Source organism: Hypanus sabinus, chromosome 11, assembly GCF_030144855.1.
Source record: "Hypanus sabinus isolate sHypSab1 chromosome 11, sHypSab1.hap1, whole genome shotgun sequence".
NCBI classification, from domain to species: Eukaryota; Metazoa; Chordata; class Chondrichthyes; order Myliobatiformes; family Dasyatidae; genus Hypanus; species Hypanus sabinus.
The window spans coordinates 56,288,451-56,311,726 of record NC_082716.1 but is presented as its reverse complement, the minus strand read 5'-3'; the positions used below and the strand labels follow the sequence as shown (position 1 = coordinate 56,311,726).

General features: G+C 38.2%; 1 protein-coding gene across 4 annotated transcripts in view; it reads left to right on the top strand.

Annotated features, from left to right (window-relative positions):
- The window catches only part of LOC132401981 (mesoderm induction early response protein 1-like), a 47,009-nt gene that overhangs the window by 9,165 nt on the left and 14,568 nt on the right, over positions 1 to 23,276 (top strand). For 3 of the 4 annotated variants that reach the window (XR_009514769.1, XM_059984377.1, XM_059984375.1), the window contains exons 4-9: positions 1,066 to 1,278; positions 4,806 to 4,938; positions 6,660 to 6,724; positions 10,699 to 10,771; positions 16,441 to 16,592; positions 21,461 to 21,542. Coding sequence is in view for 3 of the 4 variants with exons in the window: in XM_059984377.1 (XP_059840360.1) it covers positions 1,066 to 1,278; positions 4,806 to 4,938; positions 6,660 to 6,724; positions 10,699 to 10,771; positions 16,441 to 16,592; positions 21,461 to 21,542 (718 nt within the window). In the remaining variant the exon portion in view is untranslated. The remainder of the gene's footprint in view (positions 1 to 1,065; positions 1,279 to 4,805; positions 4,939 to 6,659; positions 6,725 to 10,698; positions 10,772 to 16,440; positions 16,593 to 21,460; positions 21,543 to 23,276) is intronic. The other variant, XM_059984378.1, reaches the window with a different exon arrangement.

Below are 23,276 nucleotides of genomic sequence, written 5' to 3'. Positions count from 1 at the left end.
TTTTTATTTCATGTTTTCAATACAGGTAGTCCCCGAGTTACGAACGTCCAACTTACGGACAACTCGTACTTACGAACTGAGGAAGGAGAATGCCATCCGCCATTTTAAGTCGGATTGCGACGCCGTCTGCAATTTTAAGTCATTGCCATTGACACTGTGTTGAGTGTTTAACTTTGTATTTGGCTTAAAGTAAGATTCACCCTGACCCCGACCGACCCCCCCCCCCCCCCCCCCCGGTTCCAGTCGGCTGGTGGCACAGTGAGATCAGCGCCGGGATGGAGAACGTAGGTTCCTGAGTTTGATTTAGTGACAGGCTGCTCCTGTGCCAGGTTGATGTCGATCCAGTGACTCCCGTATCATCCGTGCTAGGTTGATGTGGAGCTCGCAACTCAACCTCGTAAAAAAACAGTCACCTCCAGTTTAATTTCCCACGTGGAATATTTTGGAGGATTAAATACCCAAACCCAGCACAGTCCCCACTTGTCCCATTTAACCTGTCTCAGTGCAGTGGAGTTTAGGACCCAAGGAATTCAGTGCGGTGTTCCTTAGGACCCAGCAGATCTCAGGAGCCGGCGCAGCTCAGGACCCGCCGCCCGCAGTGTTTCTATTCCATTGACAGGAAGCGATTGTGATTGAAAATAAAGTGGAAATAATAAAGCGTTTGGAAAGAGGTGAAATGCCATCGGTCATTGGACAAGTGTTAGGCTACAGTCGGTCAACGATCGAAACAATTTTAAAGGATAACGGATAAAGTGAGAATAACAGAGCATGTGAAACACCCTGCCCCGATGAAAGCTACAATTATTACTGATCAACACAGAGGTTTAATTATATGTTTCTTGTGTTTTATATGCATAGAAAGGTAAAATATATACTATATACTAAGACAAACGTTTGACTAACTGATGCTAAATAATACCAGATGTACTTGTTCTGACTTATGTACAAATCCGACTTAAGGACGGAACAGAACTAATACGTAACTCGGGGACTAGCTGTACTCAGTTTTTTTTATTTTCAGTTCCTTTAACTGATCATCTCTTTCTTGTCTTATTTTATCTTCAGGAAGGGGAAATGCCAATTCAAGATTTATTGGCTTTGTATGGTTATGGAAAGACTATACCATTCCCTGGTGAAGATGATGAAGATGATGATGACGATGAGGATGATGATGAAGCAGAGGATGACGATGATGGGGATGAAGGAGATAATGAAGAAAATAGTGGAAGTAGTGAAGTTCCGGAGGCAGAGGATTTACCCGACATAAATATAAATCAGGTTTGTTTAAGTTAGTGGCATAAAGTTTGACGTATAGGAGCTTCATCAGAGCAAACTGGAGGTTTTTATGGGCTTATGGTTTGATGATGTTGGGATTTCAATGAAATAATATGATAAGGAAATTTTTATGCTATATTTAGCTTAACTGTGAACCATTCTAGATTTTATTTTTGTTCTCTGGAAGATTGCTTGTCCCTTAAGAATTATAAATTTTCTTTTCTGATTTGCTTTCTGAGCGGTCGTTATTGTGCGTCGTCCTTTGCAAACTCTCCATTATCTTACCAGCTTGAATTGAATCAGAGGTCACTTTTATCTGAGGATTGGGCCTCTGACCCATGTTACACATCTAAGCTCCATTTCCATCAGATCAATTTAGTCACTTAAATTATTAAAATTTGCAGCAAAATATTTTTAATACTTCAGTTCACACCGATGAACCTATGTTTTGTACATCTGCTAAACTGCCTTTTCAAAGTATACTATTTCATCCCATTTAACACCTTACAACAAAAATCACATTTCATTGTCAACTACCTTGCCTTGTTCATTTACTATTCCTCTATTTCTTGCTCTCTTTTACTTTTTAAATTTCCTTTGCCCTTTTATTTGTATCATTCTCCTCATCTCTTCATTCTTTGTATTCACTTTTTAGTTGCTACCCTTCCACAGCACCTAATTCTGGATTCTGTAACTTTCCCAGTACCTGACCATTTAGCTGCCTTTCCTTCCCTATAACTTATACCATGTACCTTCCCACATGGTTGTCTTTCTTAATGCTTGTCATTTAAAATGTTCATCGTTGCCATCTTTCATTTGTCTGTCCTTTCTAGCATGTCCAATCTGTAATTTGCTCCATTGAATTTGTTCCAATCTCCTCTTTTAGGACTACAACTTGATTCAGGTTCCTTCAGTTCTGTATCTATGCTGATTAGTTACAATGATGAAAGATTAGGGGCTGCAGATGCTGGAATATGGAGCAACAGATCTAATCAGGTTGAAACCCTGCATCATTGACAGTTTTTCTCCTCCACCCCCTCCCCATTGCTGAAGTTCCTCTAACAGATTATTTGTTGCTCCACTGAATAACTATACACTTATCCTCTACTCCATTCTGTTATTTCTTGAAGTTTTCTCTGAACAGCAAAGTGAGAGCTTAGAGCAAACATTAGAAAATGACAGACACAAACAGTAAAAAGTCTTTGTTTAATGACGAGGTTCTTTTCCATATTGCATCTTCCACAAGATCATTTTCTGTGAAGCTGCTCTTCCATGAGTCTGTATTTGCATTTGTCCTAGCAGATTCCACCAAATAATCCTCTTTATATTTCCTTAGAGTTCAAAGTTTTAAGGTAAATTTATTATAGAAGTACATATATGTCACCATATACAACCCCGAGATTCATTTTCTTGCAATCAGTTACAGTAACTACAAGAAACTAAATAGAATCACACCAAACATGGCAGACAAACAACCAATATGCAGGAAAAAAAACAAGCTGTGCAAAAGACAACAAACTGCAAATGCAAAAAGAAATAATAATAAACAATTAAGCCATAAATATTGAGAACATAGAAAATAGGTGCAGGAGTGGGCCTTTCGGCCCTTCGAGCCTGCACCGCCATTCAGTATGATCATGGCTGATCATCCAACTCAGCACCCTATACCTGCTTTCTCTCCATACCCCCTGATCCCTTTAGCCACAAGAGCAAGATCTAACGAGATGAAGAGTCCTTGAAAGTGAGTCCATAGGTTGTGAGAACAGTTCAGTGTTGGGGCGAGTGAAGTTATCCTCTTCAGTTCAAGAGCCAATGGTTGAGGGGTAATAACTGTTCCTGAAACTGATGATGTGGGTCTTGAGACTTCTATACGTTCTTCCTGATGGCAGCAGCAAGAGGAGAGCATAGCCTGGATGGTGGGGGGTGTCCTTGATGGATGCTACTTTCCTACAACAGCACTCTGTGTAGATGTGCTCAGTGGTGGGGAGGGTTTTACCCATGATGGACTGGGCTGTATCCACTGTGTCCTAGACCCAGGACAGATCCCTAGGACATAACAGCGAGGAATTTAAAGTTGCTAACCCTCTCCAACTCTGACCCCTGCAATGAGGACAGGCTCATGGACCTCCAGTTTCCAAAGTCAATGGTTAGCTCCTTGGTCTTGCTAACATTGAGTGAGAGGTTGTTGTCATTGCACCACAGCCAGATTTTCCATCCCTCTCTGATATGGTGATACCTCACCAATGATACTTGTGGCATCAGCAAACTTAAATGTGACATTTGAGCTGTGCTTAGCCTTACATTCATAAGGATAAAGCGAGCAGAGTGGGGAACTAAGCACACAGCCTTGTGGTGCACCTGTGCTGAAGAAGATTTTGGAGGAGATGTTGCCAATCTGAACTGACTGGGGTCTGCAAGTGAGGAAATCGAAGATCCACTTGCACAGTGAGGTATTGAGTTCAAGGAATTGGAGCTTATTAGTTTTGAGGGGGTGATAATATTGGATGCTGAGATATGTTCAATGAAGAGCTTCCTGACGTATGTACCTTCGTTATTCAGTTGTTCAAGGATTGAGTAAAGGGCCAATGTAAAGACAACTGCTGTTGACTTGTTGTGACAATAGGGAAATTAGAATGGATCTAAGTCACTTTTCAGGCAGGAGTTGATCTGTTTCATCACTAACCTCTCAAAGCACTTCATCACATTTGGTACTAGAGGATAATCATTAAGGAGGTTACCACGTTCTTCTTGGGCGCCAGTATAATTGAAGCCTGCTTGAAACAGCTGAGTACTTCAAACTGCTGAAAGCTATAGTACTGTGAATATACACCCATTGATGAGGGATTTCTGAGTTTATAGCCTTTTCGGTTAGTCCTGAGGAAGGGTCTCGGCCCGAAACATCGACAGTGCTTCTCCCTATAGATGCTGCCTGGCCTGCTGTGTTCTACCAGCATTTGGTGTGTGTTGTCTGAATTTATAAACTTGTTTTTGTGAGGGGAATGGCAATCTATTCGAAAACAAGATTAAAATAGGATTGGGATGAAATTCAGAAATATGGGTTCCTACATTAAAATAGGATTGGGATGAAATTCAGAAATTTGCTTCCTACATTTGTTCAGCCGTTGGAGTTTGTGGGTTCAAGAGAAGCTGTTGGAAGAAATATTAGCAAGTAACTGCCATGCACTTTGTAGATTAAGTACACTATAGCCACAGTTTGCTTGTGGTGAAGTGAGTGGATTTTTGAAATGGAAAATTTAGAGTCTACACTGTAAAGGCAAAATAAATGTCTGAAGTAAATTACAAGTAGAAAGCGTTATTTATTTTCTTGGAAGATTTAATAGTTACTTTCTGCAGATCCCTTAAGGCATTTTTCATTCATATTCTTCCTAAAAATTCTTTGCCCCTTTTTTCTAAAAATGTGCTTGCTTAGCCCTGTAGAGAAGCCATTAGTCATATTTTGGCTCATTTGTTTAAACTTCTGTTGTTGATCTTTTTCTAATACACTTGCAAATATTTTATGACATCCACAGCAAGAAGTACTAAAGAATTCATGTGGACATGAAGATGAAACTCAGTCTTCCAATGATGATCTTGTACCATTGATGACCTCACAAGATGTACAGGAGATGATCCGCCCACGCAGATGTAAATACTTAGACATAGGTATAATTTATTTGTGCATGTATATGGATGAAACAGTGTTAAGCAATCATCCCCATTGTTAAAGATCTCAATGGCTCTTACAGTGTATTATTGCCTAGAAACAGCTGCCACAGCGAAGGGGTGTAGTAACTCTTGCATGTAAGATAAGGGTAATTGTTAACTGTTTGTCGAACTTGAAAAATTATTATGGATTGTCATAATTCAAATAATAGAGATCGTACAATATTAAAGAAGCTACAATTGTGCTGAAGATCAGTACAGTACAATGATAGTACCAGTTTATTACTTATGCCTCTGATAAAGAAAAACAAATGTTTAACAAAAGGCTTTGCGTCTTTGGGATTGCTCTGTCATTCAAAATGATATTGGCTAATTCTTTTCCTTCACTTGTGTTCCTGCTCTTGTCACATCAATTCCAAAACACTGAGACTCACACCTGGTTCCAGCTCAAGAGGAAACATCTTCCCTTTATCTACTTGTCAAGCCCTGTCAACATTTTGCACATTTCACTGAAATCCCTTGTTCTAAATTCTAAAGAATACAATCTAACCTTAATTGCAAACTTGTAATCCATCTGGTGAACTTGCACTTTATGGAAAATGTATTCTATCTTGGGCAATGAGGCCAAAGTTGATACAGTATTCCAGGTGTGTTTCATCAAGCTATGCTTAATTGTAGTAAGCAGTATCAGCTTTCACGACTGAATCGAATAATGTGTTTATTTTTGTATGTTTTTTAAGTGTAGTCCTGGAAGGTCTATGCTCAGATTTTCAAATATTTTAAGATATATTGTCCCAAATAATTTCATTATTATGGTTACAATTGTTTAATTTTTGTTAACCAGAAGTGTTCAGGGATATAAAGCAAGTGTGGCTTTATGAAGTTGGACCTACTGGTGTCTTAAGGAGTTTGTATGCTCTTCCTGTAACCGCATGGGTTCCTCCGGGTGCTCGGGTTTCCTCCTACAGTCCAAAGATGTACCATTTGATGGGTTAATTGGCCATTGTAAATTGTCCCATGATTAGGTAAATTGAGGGTTGCTGGGTAATGCAGCTCAAGGGGCCAAAAAGACCTATTCTGCGCCGTATCTCAATAAATAAATCCAAGGATAGCTTCGAGTTCACTCGATATGGAACAGAATTGACTAAATGACTGATGTAATTATAGACAGATCTGGCATATTTTGGATACAAATTTTCATTCCTGGGTTGTTTATAAAACATATATAAAATACAAAAATAAGAGAACATCTTTCTTCACTCTCCCTTTCGCTAATAATTTTCATTTCAGTCTATCCTTATTAGCAGTAATAGGAAAATCTAAGACCAATTTCAGGATAAAATATTAGCTTTTCAGAGCATTTTAAGTCATTTGATGTCATTTAAGTCATAATGATGGTTATGCAAGAATGAATCTTTCTGCTCACTAGAACTACTGTAATCCATACTGACTGAGGTACACCAGAGTTTAAAATAATGCATTGATTCAGAATTTAAAATTGCAATGTACTGGAAGTATATTTACATATTTTATTTCCAAGGGGCCTATAAAATTCCTAAAGGGAGTAATAAGATTTTTTTTTGCAGTAACATTAATACTTTCAGAAGTTTTAAAAATGTTTATAATTTTATAAAAGTTGTCTCAAAACATTCAGTTATTCACTAAATGAAAGTTCTTTGCTTAACACTGAGGGGAAAAAACTAGCCTGTCAATGTTCTTAGGCAATGAAGGAGAAGAGGAATCTGAAGATGATGAAGATTATGTGCCCTCAGAAGACTGGAAAAAGGTAATATAGTATTTCAATATTTTCCACAATAACTATGATTTTAAACTATTGCGCTTCACAAATGATATTTATATCCCCTTTTTTTCTGATCTGTGTTGTGCACCAGTTATAGCTGGCTTTAATTTTAGTCTCCAGCTTAGTGATGAGTCCTGATTTCTGTTAATGTCTGTCTTGGAATATGTAATTATAACATAATGCTGGAGAAGTGTGGCTGGTTAGGTAGCATCTGCAGAGAGAAAGCATTAGTAAATTTTCATGTTAATCTGTCATAACTGAACAAAAGATTAAAAAGATAACAAGCATTAAGATGCAGACAAAGAGAGAAATGAAAGAAAGAATAAAAGGAAGGTTTATGATGTAGTTGAAGGTAGTAGAGATGAAACAAAAAAAATGGTGGGGCAAGTAAAGTAATAATCTTTTATTCCAAAACAATATTTCTGAAATGTTTTCCTTTTTCCTCAAGATTACACCTTCAGTTTACTTTAAAGTCCTTAACTGTGCCTATCTTTATTTCAAGCACTTCAGTTCTTTTGCCTCTCCACCCCCCCCCCCCCAATTAAGGCAAGTTTCTCTGTCTTTGCATTCCATTGCGCCAGACACTACATTCAACAGTTCACCACTACTAAAACACCAACATTAAGAAGGCACTATGCCCTACCCAAGTCCAATTCTTAATTATCATCAGCGTCTCCTTCCCAATCCAGATTCTTAAAACCTCCAAGTAAAAGTAAGATTACTTTCTAGACACGATATTGAGTTAATACTTTAAGGTATTGGTCCAAAAATTTACGTTGCTAAATCCACTTTCTTATTGATCTTGTCCTTTATACTACCCCTTCGTATCTTTTGTCATCATCCTTTTGTGGTTTAATCTCCTAACTTCCTAATACAGACATTTGTTCTTCTCTTTCCTTTGCACATATTTATTCTTTTTTACCCATTCTTGATTGTGAAATAAAATCAACCTCGAATGTTATAGAAACTACCCACAAACCTGTGTATTTATTAAACTTTTTTTATTTTGGATTTGAAGCATCTGCTGTATTTGGTTTATGATTCTCTACTTTGATCTGTATTAGCCATCCTTTGTCCCAATACACTTTTGTATTATGCATAATTCAAAAGGTTGCAAATTAAGTTCAATCTGGACGTAAATTCTATCTTGGACTCGTTCTTATAATTTCTTTTGAAGGTAAGACATTATATCTATCATGTATTAAGCTTGAAAGCTTATTGCTACTTGGTATTCTAGTGTGTGTGTATATAGACAGTCAGCCTTCCTTATCCACGAGGGATTGGCTCTGGGACCCCTTGCGGATACCAAAAAATGTGGATGCTCAAGTCCCTTATTCAACCTGTCTCAATGTGGTGGAGCTTAGGAATCAACTGTGGAGTTCTGAATTCAGTGTTTCTATTCACAAAAATAATCACAATCACAATTGAAAATACAGTGGAAATAATAAAGCGATCGGAAAGAGGTGAAACACCATCGGTCACTGGAAAAGTGTTAGGCTACAGTTGGTCAACGATCGGAACAATTTTAAAGGATAAAGTGAGAAAGGCCCTGCACCGATGAAAGCTACAATTACTACTAAGTAATGCGGTGGTTTAATTATTGGGTTTTGGGTTTTTAATGCTCCACATCAACCAGGCACAAATGGAGAGCACACTCGGGAGTGATCTGTCACTGGATCGAACTCAGGAACTTCCGTTCCTGAGCCTGGCGCTGAAACATACATTCTTAAGTGTTTTATATGCATAGAAAGGTAAAATATATACTAAGACAAGCATTTGACTACCTGACGCTAAATAATACTGAATGTACCTGTTCTGTCTGACTTAGTAAGAGAACTTCCAAGTTTATTTCAATCCCAATGCACGATAACCTACGCACATCCTCCCGTATACTTTAAATCATCTCTAGAGTACTTATAATACCTAATACAATGTAAATGTTATATAAAATTCTGCATTGTTTAGGGAATAATGACAAGAAAAAAAAGTCTGTACATGCTTGAACAAGTGCTGGAAGAACACTTCCGGGTTTTCTTGATTCGCGGTTGGTTGTATTCGCGCATGAGGAACTCACGGATAAGGAGGGCCGACTGTATATAAAATAATATTAATTATAGCACATTTGCTAATATCAGAATATATTACTTTTCATTGTTCAACTACCAGATTCCTATTGCTTTTGAGTTCTATCAGTTTCATTAAAATAAGAATTGCTTTTCTTTTTTAATACATTTATTTACAATTCAATTTTTACAGAATAAGTAACTTGCTTTTGATACATGAACATGACATGAGATAATTATGTCATCAGTAGCACCATCAAAAGACGTTTTCCCAATAAACTGGTCACTTAACATCACAGTTCAGCATTTTGACAGCATCACTTGTGTCCAGGCCTCAAACCTTTATTCAAACCTGGCCACAAAAACTGAATTCCAAATGAGAGTTTATAGTGTTGCCCTCAACATAAGGAACATTTGATAGCTAATTTACCTAGGGGCCCCAGCAAAATTGATAGGACAAAATAGAAATTATCCAATGCAAGATTCACTGCACTGGTTGACTGTGCTTCTGGGTATTTCTGTGGGAATGCTTTAAGAATCACTTCCCTCTTAATGATCCGCCCTATTCCGTGTTCAATTATTCTCATAACTCCTTCATGCCAGGATAATCCTTGAGGCCTGATGCAGTTCCAGTCATTGTTATCTTAAAACTAGGAAAATACCCACTAAACCCAAACGCTACCAAGTAATTTTTCTTTTGTCAACAACCTCCTTAACATTTTTACACACTCATCTCTAATTAGATAAAAATAGCATTTGAGAACAATCTCGCAAAGGAACAGTTGGGTTTTAGAAGCAAATTTATAAACTGGAGTTGCCCTCATAAATTTATCAGTATTTTGTAGTTGGTCTGATGTAAGGGTCAACCTCATAAGCATTCAGTACGCCAAGACTCATGGCAATCAGTACCAAGTAGAACTAACTTGAAATGAACCATTCAATAACTGTCTGTCATGTGAGTCAGTGTATGCACCAGGTCTTTGCAGTATTTCACAACCTCCCACCAAATCCCAGGAGCTTATCTTGTCATTGTATTGCTGATTTAAGTGTCCATGCTAGCAGAAATAAGTTAGGAAGCTTGCAGGCAACCAGTAACTGAGTGTCAAAATCAGTGCTCAGAGGCAAGGCCAGGATCCATTGCCTGAAATCACCCCACTCTGAACCCACCCTGCTATGTGGGATGACTGTTGCAGTAAAACCTGAATATTATTTGCTGCTACTAAGTTGAAAAAAGTAAGTGGTTCTACAAAAATAGTACTGGGGGTGGTGGTGAGTAAGCCTAGGTGATAAAATGGTTCAGGCATCATTAGGCCTAATACCTTTCGTACTGGGAGAATAGTGTTGAATGTGTCATCACTTTTAAATAATATGCTATGCTGAATATAAAGGTATTAATAAGTTTGATATGGGCTGGCTTATGGTGTAGTGGCATCAGCACGGGATTTCAAGGCAGATGGTCCTGAGTTCAAACCCAGCTGGGTCACAACCTGGGCCACAGCAGTATCTGTGTGGAAGAAAGGTCTGGCAATCTACTTCCGTATCTTACCATGAAACTCCTATGGACCCTATGATCCATGAGGTCACAAAGAGTTGAGCTCGACTTGACAACTGAACAACAAGATAAGTTTGATATAAGCTCTGTTGTATGGTCTTATGTTTTATCGTAAACTTTCTGTTAAAAACTTAATTTAGTTTTTGCCATTGTATTGCTGACTTAAATGTCAATGCTAGTGGAAGTAAGTTAGGAAGCATGCAGGGTACCAGTAACTGAGTGTCAAAATCGGTGCTCAGGGAGCTGATTGGGTGCTTGTGTAAAATATATTTATAATATGTTACTTAGAGTAACCTTACCTCCTTCAAATGTAGGTAGTAATGGTAATTGATGTTTCTTTATAGGAGATCATGGTGGGCTCCCAGTACCAGGCTGATGTTCCTATAGGTTTTTATAAGTACAGAGAGAATGAAAGGGGTAAGCTTTTCTTTAGAATGTGTTTCTTTAATGATGCCATATTGGTGTGAGAAGCTGTTGAGAATTGTGGACTATGTTCCAGTTAATGGTGTTCTACTATGAGAAGTTTTATGTTAGAATTCTTTTACCTTTAGCTTCATTAAAATTCTATTTATTTATCTATCTATCACATCCCTTTTACTGTGAAGCTCTCTATTACCGTACAGATCTATAACTTATTTAGCCTACTTTCAAATAGACTAATTATATCGCAATTGAAAAAATAGAAAGGAGTCATGTGGTTTCTCTTTTGAAATTTATACAGTAAGCCCACATTCCCATTGCATTATCCCCTTGGTCTCCATGAAATAAGGTAGAAAATTCCAAACATTTGTAACATGCTAAATAAAAGATTTTCTCTTCCTTAGTTTCTTGGCTCCGCCGTCTCCATCACATCTGTTCTCGGAGTGATGGTTTCCATTCTAGAACATTTGAGATGTCCTCTTTTTCCAAAAAAGTAACATTTCCCGTCCACCACCATCGATGCTGTTCTCATCTGCATCTCTTTTAGTTCCTGCACATTAACCATCACTCCTTACTCCTGCCATCATAACAGAGATGGGGTTCCCCTTGTCTTTACCTTACCACTCATTGAACCTCATATCCAGCATATCATTCTATGCAACTTTTCCAACGGGATCCTACCACGAGGCACATTTGTCACTCCGTCATCCCCCCCCCCCCCCCCCCCCACTGTCCCTCTCTACATGCCATAAGGATCACTCTGTCATTCCCTTGTTTATTTGTCTTTCCCCACTAATTTCCCTCCTGGCATTTGATCCTGCAATGGTGATAAATGATACAGCTGCTCCTAAGCCACCTTCCTCATCAGTATTCAGGGCCCCAAACAGTCCTTCCAGTGAGTCAATGCTTCACCTGCAAGTCTGTCAAGCTCCTGGTGCAGCCTCTCTACATCAGTGAAGCACAAATCAGGCTGATCCTGGCTGTTGCGATGGACTGCACAACAGCCAGGATCACCTGGTGGCTATCCATTTCAGTTAGACTTCCCATTCTCATACCAACCAGTCTGTCCATGGCCACCTATACTGCCACCATGAGGTCATTCTCAAGATTGGAGCAGCAATACTTCATCTTCCACCTCCAACCTGATAGCAAGAGCATCAGTTTTTCTCATTTCTGGTAATCACTCCCTTCTGATTCCCCACTTCCTTCCTTTATTCCATGGTGCATTTTCCTCTCCTGTTTGATTCCTTTTTTAGCCCTTTACCTCTTTTACCTATCACCTCCAGCTTTCTACATCATCCCTCCACTTCCCCCTCACCTAGTCTCACCCATCATCTGCCAGCTTGTACTCCCCCTTCCTGACCTTATTATTATGAATTCTGTCCCTTTCTTGGTCTCTGTCCGAAACATCAACTGTTTATTCTCATCCATAGATGCTGTCTGATCTGCACCTCCAGCATATTGTGTGCATTGCTGAAGATTTCCAGCATCTGCAGAGTTCTTGTCTCTCTTCCTTCATGTCTCTCTTCCTTCATGTTTAACCCTTGAGCTTAAGTTTTGCATTATCCTCCTTGAGTCTTTCAGAGGAGATAAGTGTCTCAGTATCTACCCCATCAGGCTCTTTCAGGATTTTCAGTTTTAAGTGGGAGCATCTAACATGCTTCCAAATGGCTGTAAATTTATACCAGGATTAGAGTTACTCATCAAATGGAAATTCTTCGTCCAATGAATCCCATAACTGGTGAATCTATGTCATAACACTGCCAGGTCAAATGTATCTTTTCTTGTATATTAAGACCCAAATATAAGGCAGTATTTGGTGTGACCTCACCAAAGCCCTATTTCCCTGTACAGCAACTCTCATGCAGTAAAGACAATGCCATTTACTTTATTACAGGTCCACAGTCCCTTATCCAAAATCCATGGGGCCAGTTGCATTTTGGAATTCAGAAGTTTTCAGATTTCAGAGAACCCCCCCCCCGGCCCATACCAAAAAACACATGCACAAGTCCCTTATTTAACCTGTCTCAGTGCGGTGGACTTTAAAACCCGGCAGAGCTCCAAACCTACACACATCCTCCCTCCCGTATACTTTAACTTATCTCTAGATTACTTATAATACCTAAAACTATGTAAATAGTTGTTGTACTGTATTGTTTAGGGAATAATGACAAGAAAAAAATTATTTCCAACAAAAACATACAGTAAAACATAAAAATATACAGTTTCAAACAAACTGAATCAAACACATGGTAAATGACTTATTGGAATAAATGTAGAATGTCACTGTCACTATAAAACTTCAGTAACTTGTCTTTCCGTTTCTTTAAATCATATACAGTGGTAGTTCGGACACTATATTCTTCAGTAAGACGCCGCACAGACACACCACGATCAAGCTTCTGCAATAACTCCACTTTCTGCACTATTGATAATGATAGATGCTTCCTTCTCTTTTTCTCATTATTACCCATAGGGGTATCTGCAGCTCTTTTTGACATTTTCACAGTGAAATTAAGCACAAAGTCAACAGTGAACTCAAAATATCAGCAAACAGCAAATGCACTTGTAACCAGTACATGCGCTGAGCCACAGCTGACGTCTGGCGGCCTCTGCTAGTGCTGCCACGTCACACCTGAGTGACATCAACTGTTGGCAAAAAAAAAACTGGTTTTCATAGTTTTTTAGATTTCAGAATTTCGAATAAACGAATGTGCACCTGTAGTTGGTGTGCCTGCATGTTAATTTATGCATTTCATGAATTAATAAGCCAAGATGCTATTGTACATTGAAATTACTCATTGTTTGCCATTTATAATATGTTATGCTTTTCTTCCTAATAAAATGAATAGCTTCTTCCCTGCATTATAACGTATCTACCCATTCATGTAGCCCAGTATGTCCTTGCTGACACCTTGCATCATCTTCACAAATGACTTTCCCACTAACATGTTTAGATAAACTTTTTTTTTCTGTACTTAATGGAGATTATAAATAGGTAAGGATATCTGAGTATAGTGACCAAGTTCTAGGCTTCCCCCACCAGAGGAAGTATGCTGTACATCCCCACTGGTGCTTTTAAATTCCAGCTGATAGCCTAGCCTATACTGTCTTCTTTCATTAGACAAATTGCTCATTCCAGTTGTTATTCTAGCAAACCTCCCCTAACTGTTCCCAACATATTAATATCTTTTTTTAAGCAAGTAGGTCAATAATAAGACCGTAAGATATAGGAGCAGAATTGGGCTCCGCCATTTCACCATGGCTGATCCAATTTTCCTCTCAGCCCCAATCTCCTGCCTTCTCCCCATATTCCTTCATGCCCTGAGCAATCTTACCAACCTGTGCCTTAAATATATATATAAAGACTTGTCCCTCACAGCTGCCTGTGGCAAAGAATTCCACAGATTCACCACTCTGACTAAAGAAATTTCCTCCTCATCTCTGTTCTAAAAGGGCAAGGTCTTCTCTTGAGAAAACCATGCTGACTATGGCCTAATTAATTGTGCTTCCAAGTACCCTGAGACCTCATCCTTAATAATCAATTCCAGCACCTTCCCAACCACTGAGGTCAAACTAACTGGTGTATAGTTTCCTTTCTTCTGCCTCGCACCTTGCACCTTGAAGAGTGGAGTGACATCTGCAATTTTCCAGTTTTCTGGAGCCATTCCAGAATCTAGTGATTCTTGAAATATCATTACTAATGCCTTCGCAATCTCTTCAGCTACCTCTTTTAGAACCCTGGAGTGCACACCATCTGGTCCAGGTGGCTTATCCACCTTCAGACCTTTCAGTTTCCCAATAACCTTCTCCAGTTATGGTAACTTCACAAACTTCATGACCCCTGAAACCTGGAACTTTTGCCATACCGCTGGTGAAGACTGATACAAGATACTTGTTCAGTTCTTCCACCATTTCCTTGTCCCCTATTGCAACCTTTCCAACATTGTTTTCCAGCAGTCCAATATCCACTCTCACCTCTCTTTGATACTTTCTGTATCTGAAGAAACTTTTGGTATCCTCTAATATTATTGGCGACCTTATTTTTGTATTAGTTGCCTTTTGTTTATTTGAAAGCTTCCCAATCCTCTAATTTTCCACTAGTTTTTGCTCTTATGTGCCTCTCTTTGGCTTTTATGTGGGCTTTGACTTCTTTTGTTAGCCACAGCTAATCCAGGCATGTGCTTAACATGGTGTACTTGACTTGGCAACAGACTGTTACTTTGCATTTCAATAACCGTCACAGTAAACAATAACATTTCATCAGCTTTGCTAATTATATGCTCTATTGACCATATAACTTGTTGCAGAATGTGCTCTGAGACCCTCATATCCCTTTGTTCTCTCCATTTTAGTAATATTTTTCTTTTTTCTTTTTCTGCCATTTAATTTCTAATACTTCAGCATTCATGCAACAACCTGGTATGCTCTTTGTCTTCTGTGTTTAATGTTTTATAACTATTTTAAATTATTTGAAATTTATTAGGTTGACATTGTTTCATTCACTTCATTAAACAAAGTGTAAAATATGGGCAACATTTTATCCTAGTCAAGCAATAGAATCATCCTGTTTTAATTTAGAATTCTAGAGTCCTAAAATGCTTAAATTAACTAAAATGTCAGAGAAATTTGTTTGCTTCAGAAAGCACTTCCAGCACTTAGTTCTGGCAAGCGTTCTGAACTTTTTTTGAGAAAATACCTTTTGTTTTTTGCCAGAATATGTGGGGATAGATATAAAAGACACAGCAGGATTCTTTAGTATGGATAGTGGATTCTGGGTGGTAATCCACAGGAAACATTTCCAATCTGTTATCTGTAGAATGTTTTGCATTTCTTCTTTTAATTATTTACTTTTGCAGAACTAGGATTTTATAGCAAATGTCACCCTCCATCAAAGAGAGATCATAATTTCCTCTTTCACCTCAGTCAGCGCAGAAATACTCTGTCTGACATAAGACCAAACATCTGAGGTTTCAAAAATAAATTAACCTTTTAAATTAACAAAAGCATTCCTCTTATTTTCACTTGTGTGCTGGATCTTTACTAGACAATTCAAATGAATCCAGATCCTTCATTGTATATAACTTCTGAATTGGGTGACCCAGAAAGTTTCTAGCTTTATTGCATGTTTCAATTGAGTGAGCTGACTGTGTATGCTGATCCAGTATCATTACTGGGGAATACTGCTGTGGCTTTTTGATTATCTGCTAGAGTAAGTTTTCACAATTAAGAGTCGAAAGGATGTCAACATATGTGCTTGTTCATGATTAAAAACTAAGTCCATAAAAGTGTGTTGTAAGGGTGTGGGATTGTGTATTCGACCAATATCACACCATCAGAAAGCTTGATGATCTTTTCAGGATTTGCATGTAAGGAGTGGTTGGTTCGATTAATTATCAAAATCCTTACAGCACCTCAAGATTTCTATGCCATTGTAAGCTGTAACTGAGGAAGGTGAATTCATTATTTTCTTTTCAATTTGTTTAATTTTTTTCAGATAATCTAAAAGATTGAAACGCATAGGTTATTTGTCAGCTATTGAAGTTTGTTCTTTTATAGGAGTGCCCTTTAATTTTAAAACAAACCAAGTAAGATGCGTAGTGATCGCAAGTATATGGCATAGGTAAAGCTGTGCACTAATGGATCTTATAAAAATCTATGTCTAGTATATGAGAATGAAGACCAGTTGTTGTGGAATCCTGATTTTCTGCCTGAGAATAAAGTGGTGGAATTTCTTTGTGATGCTAGTAAGCGTACGGGTGAGGAGAAGGGATTGGATGCAATACCAGAAGGCTCGCACATAAAGGACAATGAACAGGTTGGTTGTGTATGTTGAATTGTAAAATTGGTTTTTATATATTGAACAAGACTAGTTTACAGTTAAAGTTGGAATTTTTTAAAATAATGAAGGTCTCAAATTTTCCAGTATTCCTTTTATTCCAGTTCAAGTAACTAGGAAAGTCAATATGTTTGGTAGGAACTGTAAGATTAAGGAGTCAATTCATTCATCTTTGTTTAACATTATTGCAAAAAGAGTAAATATTCAAAATGTAATGAAAATGCCTTTTACTTATTATATTGCTCCTTGTTGAGGCATTCTTTCTATTGGAAAATAATGCAACTAAATTTAATTCACTAAAGTTTGAAATAACTCGTTCAGATAAGTCAACGACAGTTTAAGATTTCTAGGTAAGCAACAGCAATCTTCTTTGAAGCTTGTGCTTCCACATTAGGCAGTCTCTGAAAATAATTATTTTGAATGTCTCCCATACATCTGCAGTAGCAGTTGCTGTATGGTCAAAAATCTAGAGCTATATTGTGTTCCTCCTGTATCATTTTCTGGCCTGTACGGTAATTACCATGACTTCAAATTAAGACTTTTTATTACAGCCCTTGCATGAATTAAATTCCAGTCTACAAATATGACAATCGACCTGAATAAAGCATAATCCATATGGGTTTCATTGCCCTACTTTGCCTAACTACAAACAATTATTCCTCCTAGCAAGCCATTTTTCATGGTAAGGCCCATAAGACATTGGAGCAGAATTATGCCATTTGGCCATTGGACAGCTCTGTTATTTCATCCTGGCTGATTTATTACCCCTTTCAACCGCATTCTCTCACCTATTCCCCATTAACATTTGACGCCCTTACTAATCAAGAACCTGTCAACCTGTTTTAAGTATACCCAATGACTTAGCCTCTACAGCCGTCTGTGGCAATGAATTACACAGATTCACCACCCTCTGGCTAAAGAGCCATCAAACACTACTCATAGCTTAACCTTTTCTTTTCCCAGAATCATTCTGAAGATCTTCTGAACCCTTTCCAATGCCAGCACATCTTTTCTTAGATAAGAGATCAAAAACTGCTCAAAATATTCCAAATATGGTCTGACCAATTCCTTAAAAAGTCTCAGCATTACATCCTTGCTTTTATATTCTTGTTATATTGAAATGAATGCTAACATTGCATTTGCCGCCTTTACCACCGACTCGTATTGCAAGGTAACCTTTAGGGAATCCTGTACAAGGACACCCAAGTCCCTTTGCAATTCTTGATTTCTGAATTTTCTCCCCATTCAGAAAATAGTCTGAGCCTTTGTTCCTCCTGCCAAAGTGCATGACCATGCACTTCCCAACACAGTATTCCATCTGCTACTTTGCCCATTCTCCTAATCTGTCTTAAGTCCTTCTGCAAATTCCCTGCTTCATCAACAGTACTTGCCCCTACACCTGTCTTCATACAGTCTGCAAACTTGGCCACAAAACCATCATATAATGTGAAAAAAATGGTCCCAACACCAAGCCCTGCAGAACACCACTAGTCACTGGCAGCCAACCAGAAAAGGCACCATTTATTCCCATTCTTTACCTCTTACCAATCAGCCACTCTTCTATCCACACTAGTATCTTTCCTGTAATACCATGGGCTTTTGCCTTATTTAGAAGCCTTATGTTTAGCACCTTGTCAAAAGCTTTCTGAAAATCCAAGTAAACAAAATCCACTGATTCTCCTTTGTCTATCCTGCCTGTTATTTCATCAAAGAATTCCAACAAATTTGACAGGCAAGATTTCCCCTTAACAAACCATGCTGATTTTGGCCTATTTTATCATGTGCCTACAATTACCCTTACACCTTATCCTTAATACTGGACTCCATCATCTTCTCAACCACTGAAGTCAGACGAGCTGGCCTATAATTTCCTTTCTTTTACCTACTTCCCTTCTTAAAGAGTGGAATGACATTTACAATTTTTTAGTCCTCTAGATCCATTCCAGAATTTAGTGATTGTTGAAAGATCCTTACTAATGTCTCCAGAATCTCTTCAGCTACCTTTTTCAGAAGCCCAAGCACCTTAGGAACAGCAAATAAACTCTCTTCTTTCCCCTGATACTCAACATTCTGCTGCTGATGTCTTTCACAGTGAAGACTGACACAAAATAATTCATCCACCATCTCTTTATCCTCCGTTATTACCACTCTAACAGCATGTTCCAGTAGTCAATTATCATTTTGCCTCATTTTATTTTACTCTTAATGTATCTGAAAAGCTTTTGGTATCTTTTGTATTATTGGCTAGCTTACCTTCGTATTTCATCTTTTCTGTCTTTATGCTTTTTTAAAAGTTGTATTCTGTTGAATTTTAAAAACTTCCCAATCAGCAAACCTCCTAGTAATTTTTGCCATATTATATGCCCACTCTTGCTCTTCTGCTGTTTTGGACTTCACTTGCCTCTTTAATTCCCTTTACTCCACTGTAATAATGATGGAGCTGACTTTAGCTTCTCCCTCTCAAACTGCAGCGTGAATTCTATTATATTATGGTCATTGGCTCCTAAGGGTTCCATTACCTTCACTTCCCTAATCATTACATAACACCAAATCCAGAATTGCTTTTTCTTACAGGGTTCAACCACAAGCTACTCTAAAATACCATTTCACAGGCATTTTACAAATGCTCCATGGCTATCGTAATATTGCCCTTTTTACATGTCCTTTCTATCTCGTTGTAATTTGTACCTCACATCCTGACGACTGTTTGGAAACTCCCATCAGGCTGAAAAAGGATCTAGTGCTTTATTGGCGTATATGACGCATAAACTCTTCACAAGTTTCCAGCCTAGGCATCAGCCCGGATGAAGGTGCCGGAGTTTATCATCAAAACGTTAGTTAAAATCAAACTTATACCTGGCTGGAGGCCTGAGTAGAGCTTATGCGTCTCAACAGGGTCTTTTTACCCTTGCAGTTTCTTAATTCCACCCACATCGATTCTTCATCTTCTAATCCTATGTCACTTCTAAGGATTTGATTTCTTTTTTTTATCAACGGAGCCACCCCCTTTGCCAACCTGCCAGTACTTTAGATACTGTGTGTATCCTTGGATGTTAAGCTCCCATCTATGATTTTCATTCAACCATGACTCAGTGATGCCCACAATGTCATACCTGCCAATCTCTAATAGCGCTACAAGATCGTCTCCCTTATTCTGTATACTGCGCGCATTCCAATATAGCACCTTCAGTCCTGTATTCATCACTCTTTTGGATTTTGTCCCCATGTTATACTTTAACTCATCACACTGATGCAATTTTTCCCATTCATCTGTCTGTCCTTCCTCACAGTCTCACTACACATTGCATTGACTTGTATACCAACTGCTCCATCCTTAGCTCTATCACTCTGGTTCCAATCCCACTGCCAAATTTGTTTAAACCCACCCAACAGCGCTAGCAAATCTGCAGTCAAGTTCAAGTGTAACCCAACCTTTTTGCACAGGTCATGCTATCCCCAGAAGAGATCCCGATGATCCAGAAATCTGAAATTCTACCCCCTGAGCCAATTATTCAGCCACACATTCATCTGCCTAGTCACACCTCACTGCTGTGTGGCATAGGTAGTAATCCAGATATTACTTCCTTTGAGAACTTGCTTTTCAGCTCTCTACTTAACACTATATTCTCTCTTCAGGGCCTCATCCCTCTTCTGTTCACCCTCCTTCCTTAGAAAGCTGTGGACCCAATTCGAGACATCCCTGGCAGCTGGGAGGCAACATACCATCAGGGTGTCTCTTTCACGTCCACTGATTCTCCTTTAACTATGTAATCCATCACTACTGCACTCCTCTTCTTCCCCTGTCCCATCTGAACCAGGGGCTAGAGTCAGTGTCAGAAAGCTGGTCACTGCAGTTTTCCCCTAGTAGGTCATTACCACATTCCGCACCCCCCACCCAGTATCCACAGTGGTATAGTTATTATTGAAGGGAACAGCCACGAGAAATCTGCACTGGCTGCCTATTCCCTTTCCCTCTCCTGGCAGTCAGTCACTCACCCACCCACCCTCATCCCCTCGCCTTCTGCATCTTGGGGGTGACTTCCTCCCTGTAGCTCCTTTCTGTCACCACCTCATTTTCCCATATAAGCTGAAGATCATCAGGTTGCAGCTGTTGTTCATTAACATGGTCTCGGGAACTGCAGCTCGATGCACCTCGTACAGATGTGGTGCATGTAGATCATGTGAAATAAATGCTGAGCAAATCACATCATAATTACGTGAATGTTTGAGACAACTAGTATTGTGCACACATTTATACTGAAGGAGTACGCATGCAGCCTATGAATCTGTTTTCTTCTGACATTTAGTGAAATTATGGCAGATTCGTGACCTAACCCAATAAACCTGCTTTCCGTTCTTCATGCTTCTGATTAATTAAAATATATTACTCAAATGTAAAGTCAATAATGGATGAAGCAGTGATTGCTAAACATAGAGGGGTGTTCCAAGCCTCAGCTATCTATTATATGTGGAAATGTTTCCTAGATTCTGCAAGGTATTTTTCTCATCTTTAGTGTTCTACTCAGCATTTGTATCACATTAAAGTTTATTAGCTTTATTGTAATTTTCCTCTAACAGTTTGATACCTTTATTATAAATTAGACTCAGAACACAAAAAGTAACAAAAAAGCAACAAAAAGTATGGCAATATTTTATAATTAATTTGTTAGAAATAACTGTGTAATTACCTATAATAGTAAATAATAACTATAGATTGTTACTTTTAAAATCATTTATGTGCATCAAATTCTGGACACCAAACAGGTTTAGATGAAAAACTTAAATCATACATCTGGTAACTGATTTGGAAAAGTGAATTTGTGATTTGTGAATCCTATTTGTCCTAGGCATTGTATGAATTGGTTAAGTGCAACTTTGATACAGAGGAGGCACTGCGAAGATTGAAATTTAATGTGAAAGCAGCCAGAGGTAAGAACATTTTAATTTTCCATTATATAGTCTTTCTTTAGCAACTGGTAGCATGACAATAGAGCATGATTATAACCATTTCAGCTTGGCTATGAAATCATGGACTGACTAAAACTTGCTAATGACTGCTGCTGATCCACACAGTAAGAAAGGACATACCATACCTGGACTCGTTAGTGTTGATCTAGTGGGCATAGTTTTCCCAGTTCAATATAACATGACAACAGCACTTGACAAGTTTTTATATTTTCAGGTTTGTAGACCACAATGTCCACCTTTGGTATTACAGTCAGAGAAAAATATTGCTATACAGCCAAATTGCAGTACAGCCGAACATCAAACAAACATTAGGAAACATTCAGAGGCTGAAACATTATTAAAAGCATGAGTATTAGAAAAAGTTGAAGATAGGAAATTAAAACACTTTCAACGAGAACGAAAGGCATAGACAGTCATTAATACAGCATGGTAATAAGTTCTTAGGCATACTGAGTCCATGCTGACAACCAACTACCTGCTTAAGCTAAACATGTTTTATTTCCCTCCACATTCTCATCAGATCACGTCAGACTCTACCACTGATTGCACACCAAGTGAATTTGCAGTGGTTAGCAAATCGTATCAATCCATGTCTCTTGAGGTGTGGGAGATAATCAGAGCATCCGGAGGAAACATACACAGACAGTATCCAGGATCAGGAGATTAAACAGATTTATTTTTACTTAAAAAATGGATGTTATCTTGTGCTTTTCTGGGTCCCTCAGAACCCTTGCTCTTCATTCAAAGATTGAACTGCATTCCTCCTTCAGGCTTAATTTGGCTAAAGTTCACATCTCAGATTCTCCCAGTTTGTGTTACAGATTATTTGGTAACAAAACTTCCTATTGGTTTAACAGAGACTTTAATCCTACATTTTTAATTTTTTTCAGAGCACCCAGAATTGTTTTCTCACCTGCTTCAGAGGACTGTATTCAGTGTTTAATTTTTCAGCTTTTTTATCCTAGAGACTTATGTCAACATTGCTTTGAGATGGTCTAGATACATTTTATCAGGAAAGATTACAAGAAGTCTTGAACATTTTTTCCTATTGTTTCTAATATTTCTGGTTTAATCTATTTTCTTAAAACACATGACTACTTTGAAGCTAAATTCATACCTTGCTGTTAGTAGGATGTATATTTCTCAAAAGCTAAATTCAGGAGAGTTTATTCACTTCCTCTTTTTTGTTTGGTAACTTCCAACAAACATTTAATTTTGATTGCTGTTTTGCATCCTTATGATTGGCTTTTTGTTAAAGTTTTGTGAATTACATGTTTTGGAACTGACCATGCTAGCATGGATAACATTTAAAAGATAAAAGGAGAGGTAGGACTGGGAATCTTTTGAATATGTCTGAGTACCAGTAAAGTGAAATCTCATTATCCCAAACACGGCAATGAAAAACAAAATAATTAACAAGATATAGAATATTTTTTAATTAAAACTTCCATGAGAAATGAATCAGTGGAGCACCAAAGTTTACTATCACAATATCAAAGTAAAGCTTTTATTTCCTCTCTACTTCCCTCATCCAAAATGTTTGGCATTACAAACTTCCCAGTGTTGAGTGCTATTATTTAGTAGCAATAAATTTGCACTATAAAAGTGGCAAGAGGGAAATATATCAAAAGGGAAGACTAAATGCTTGTCACTGAAAGTTATGATGGTTAGATATGGGTCACTAATTCACAGATG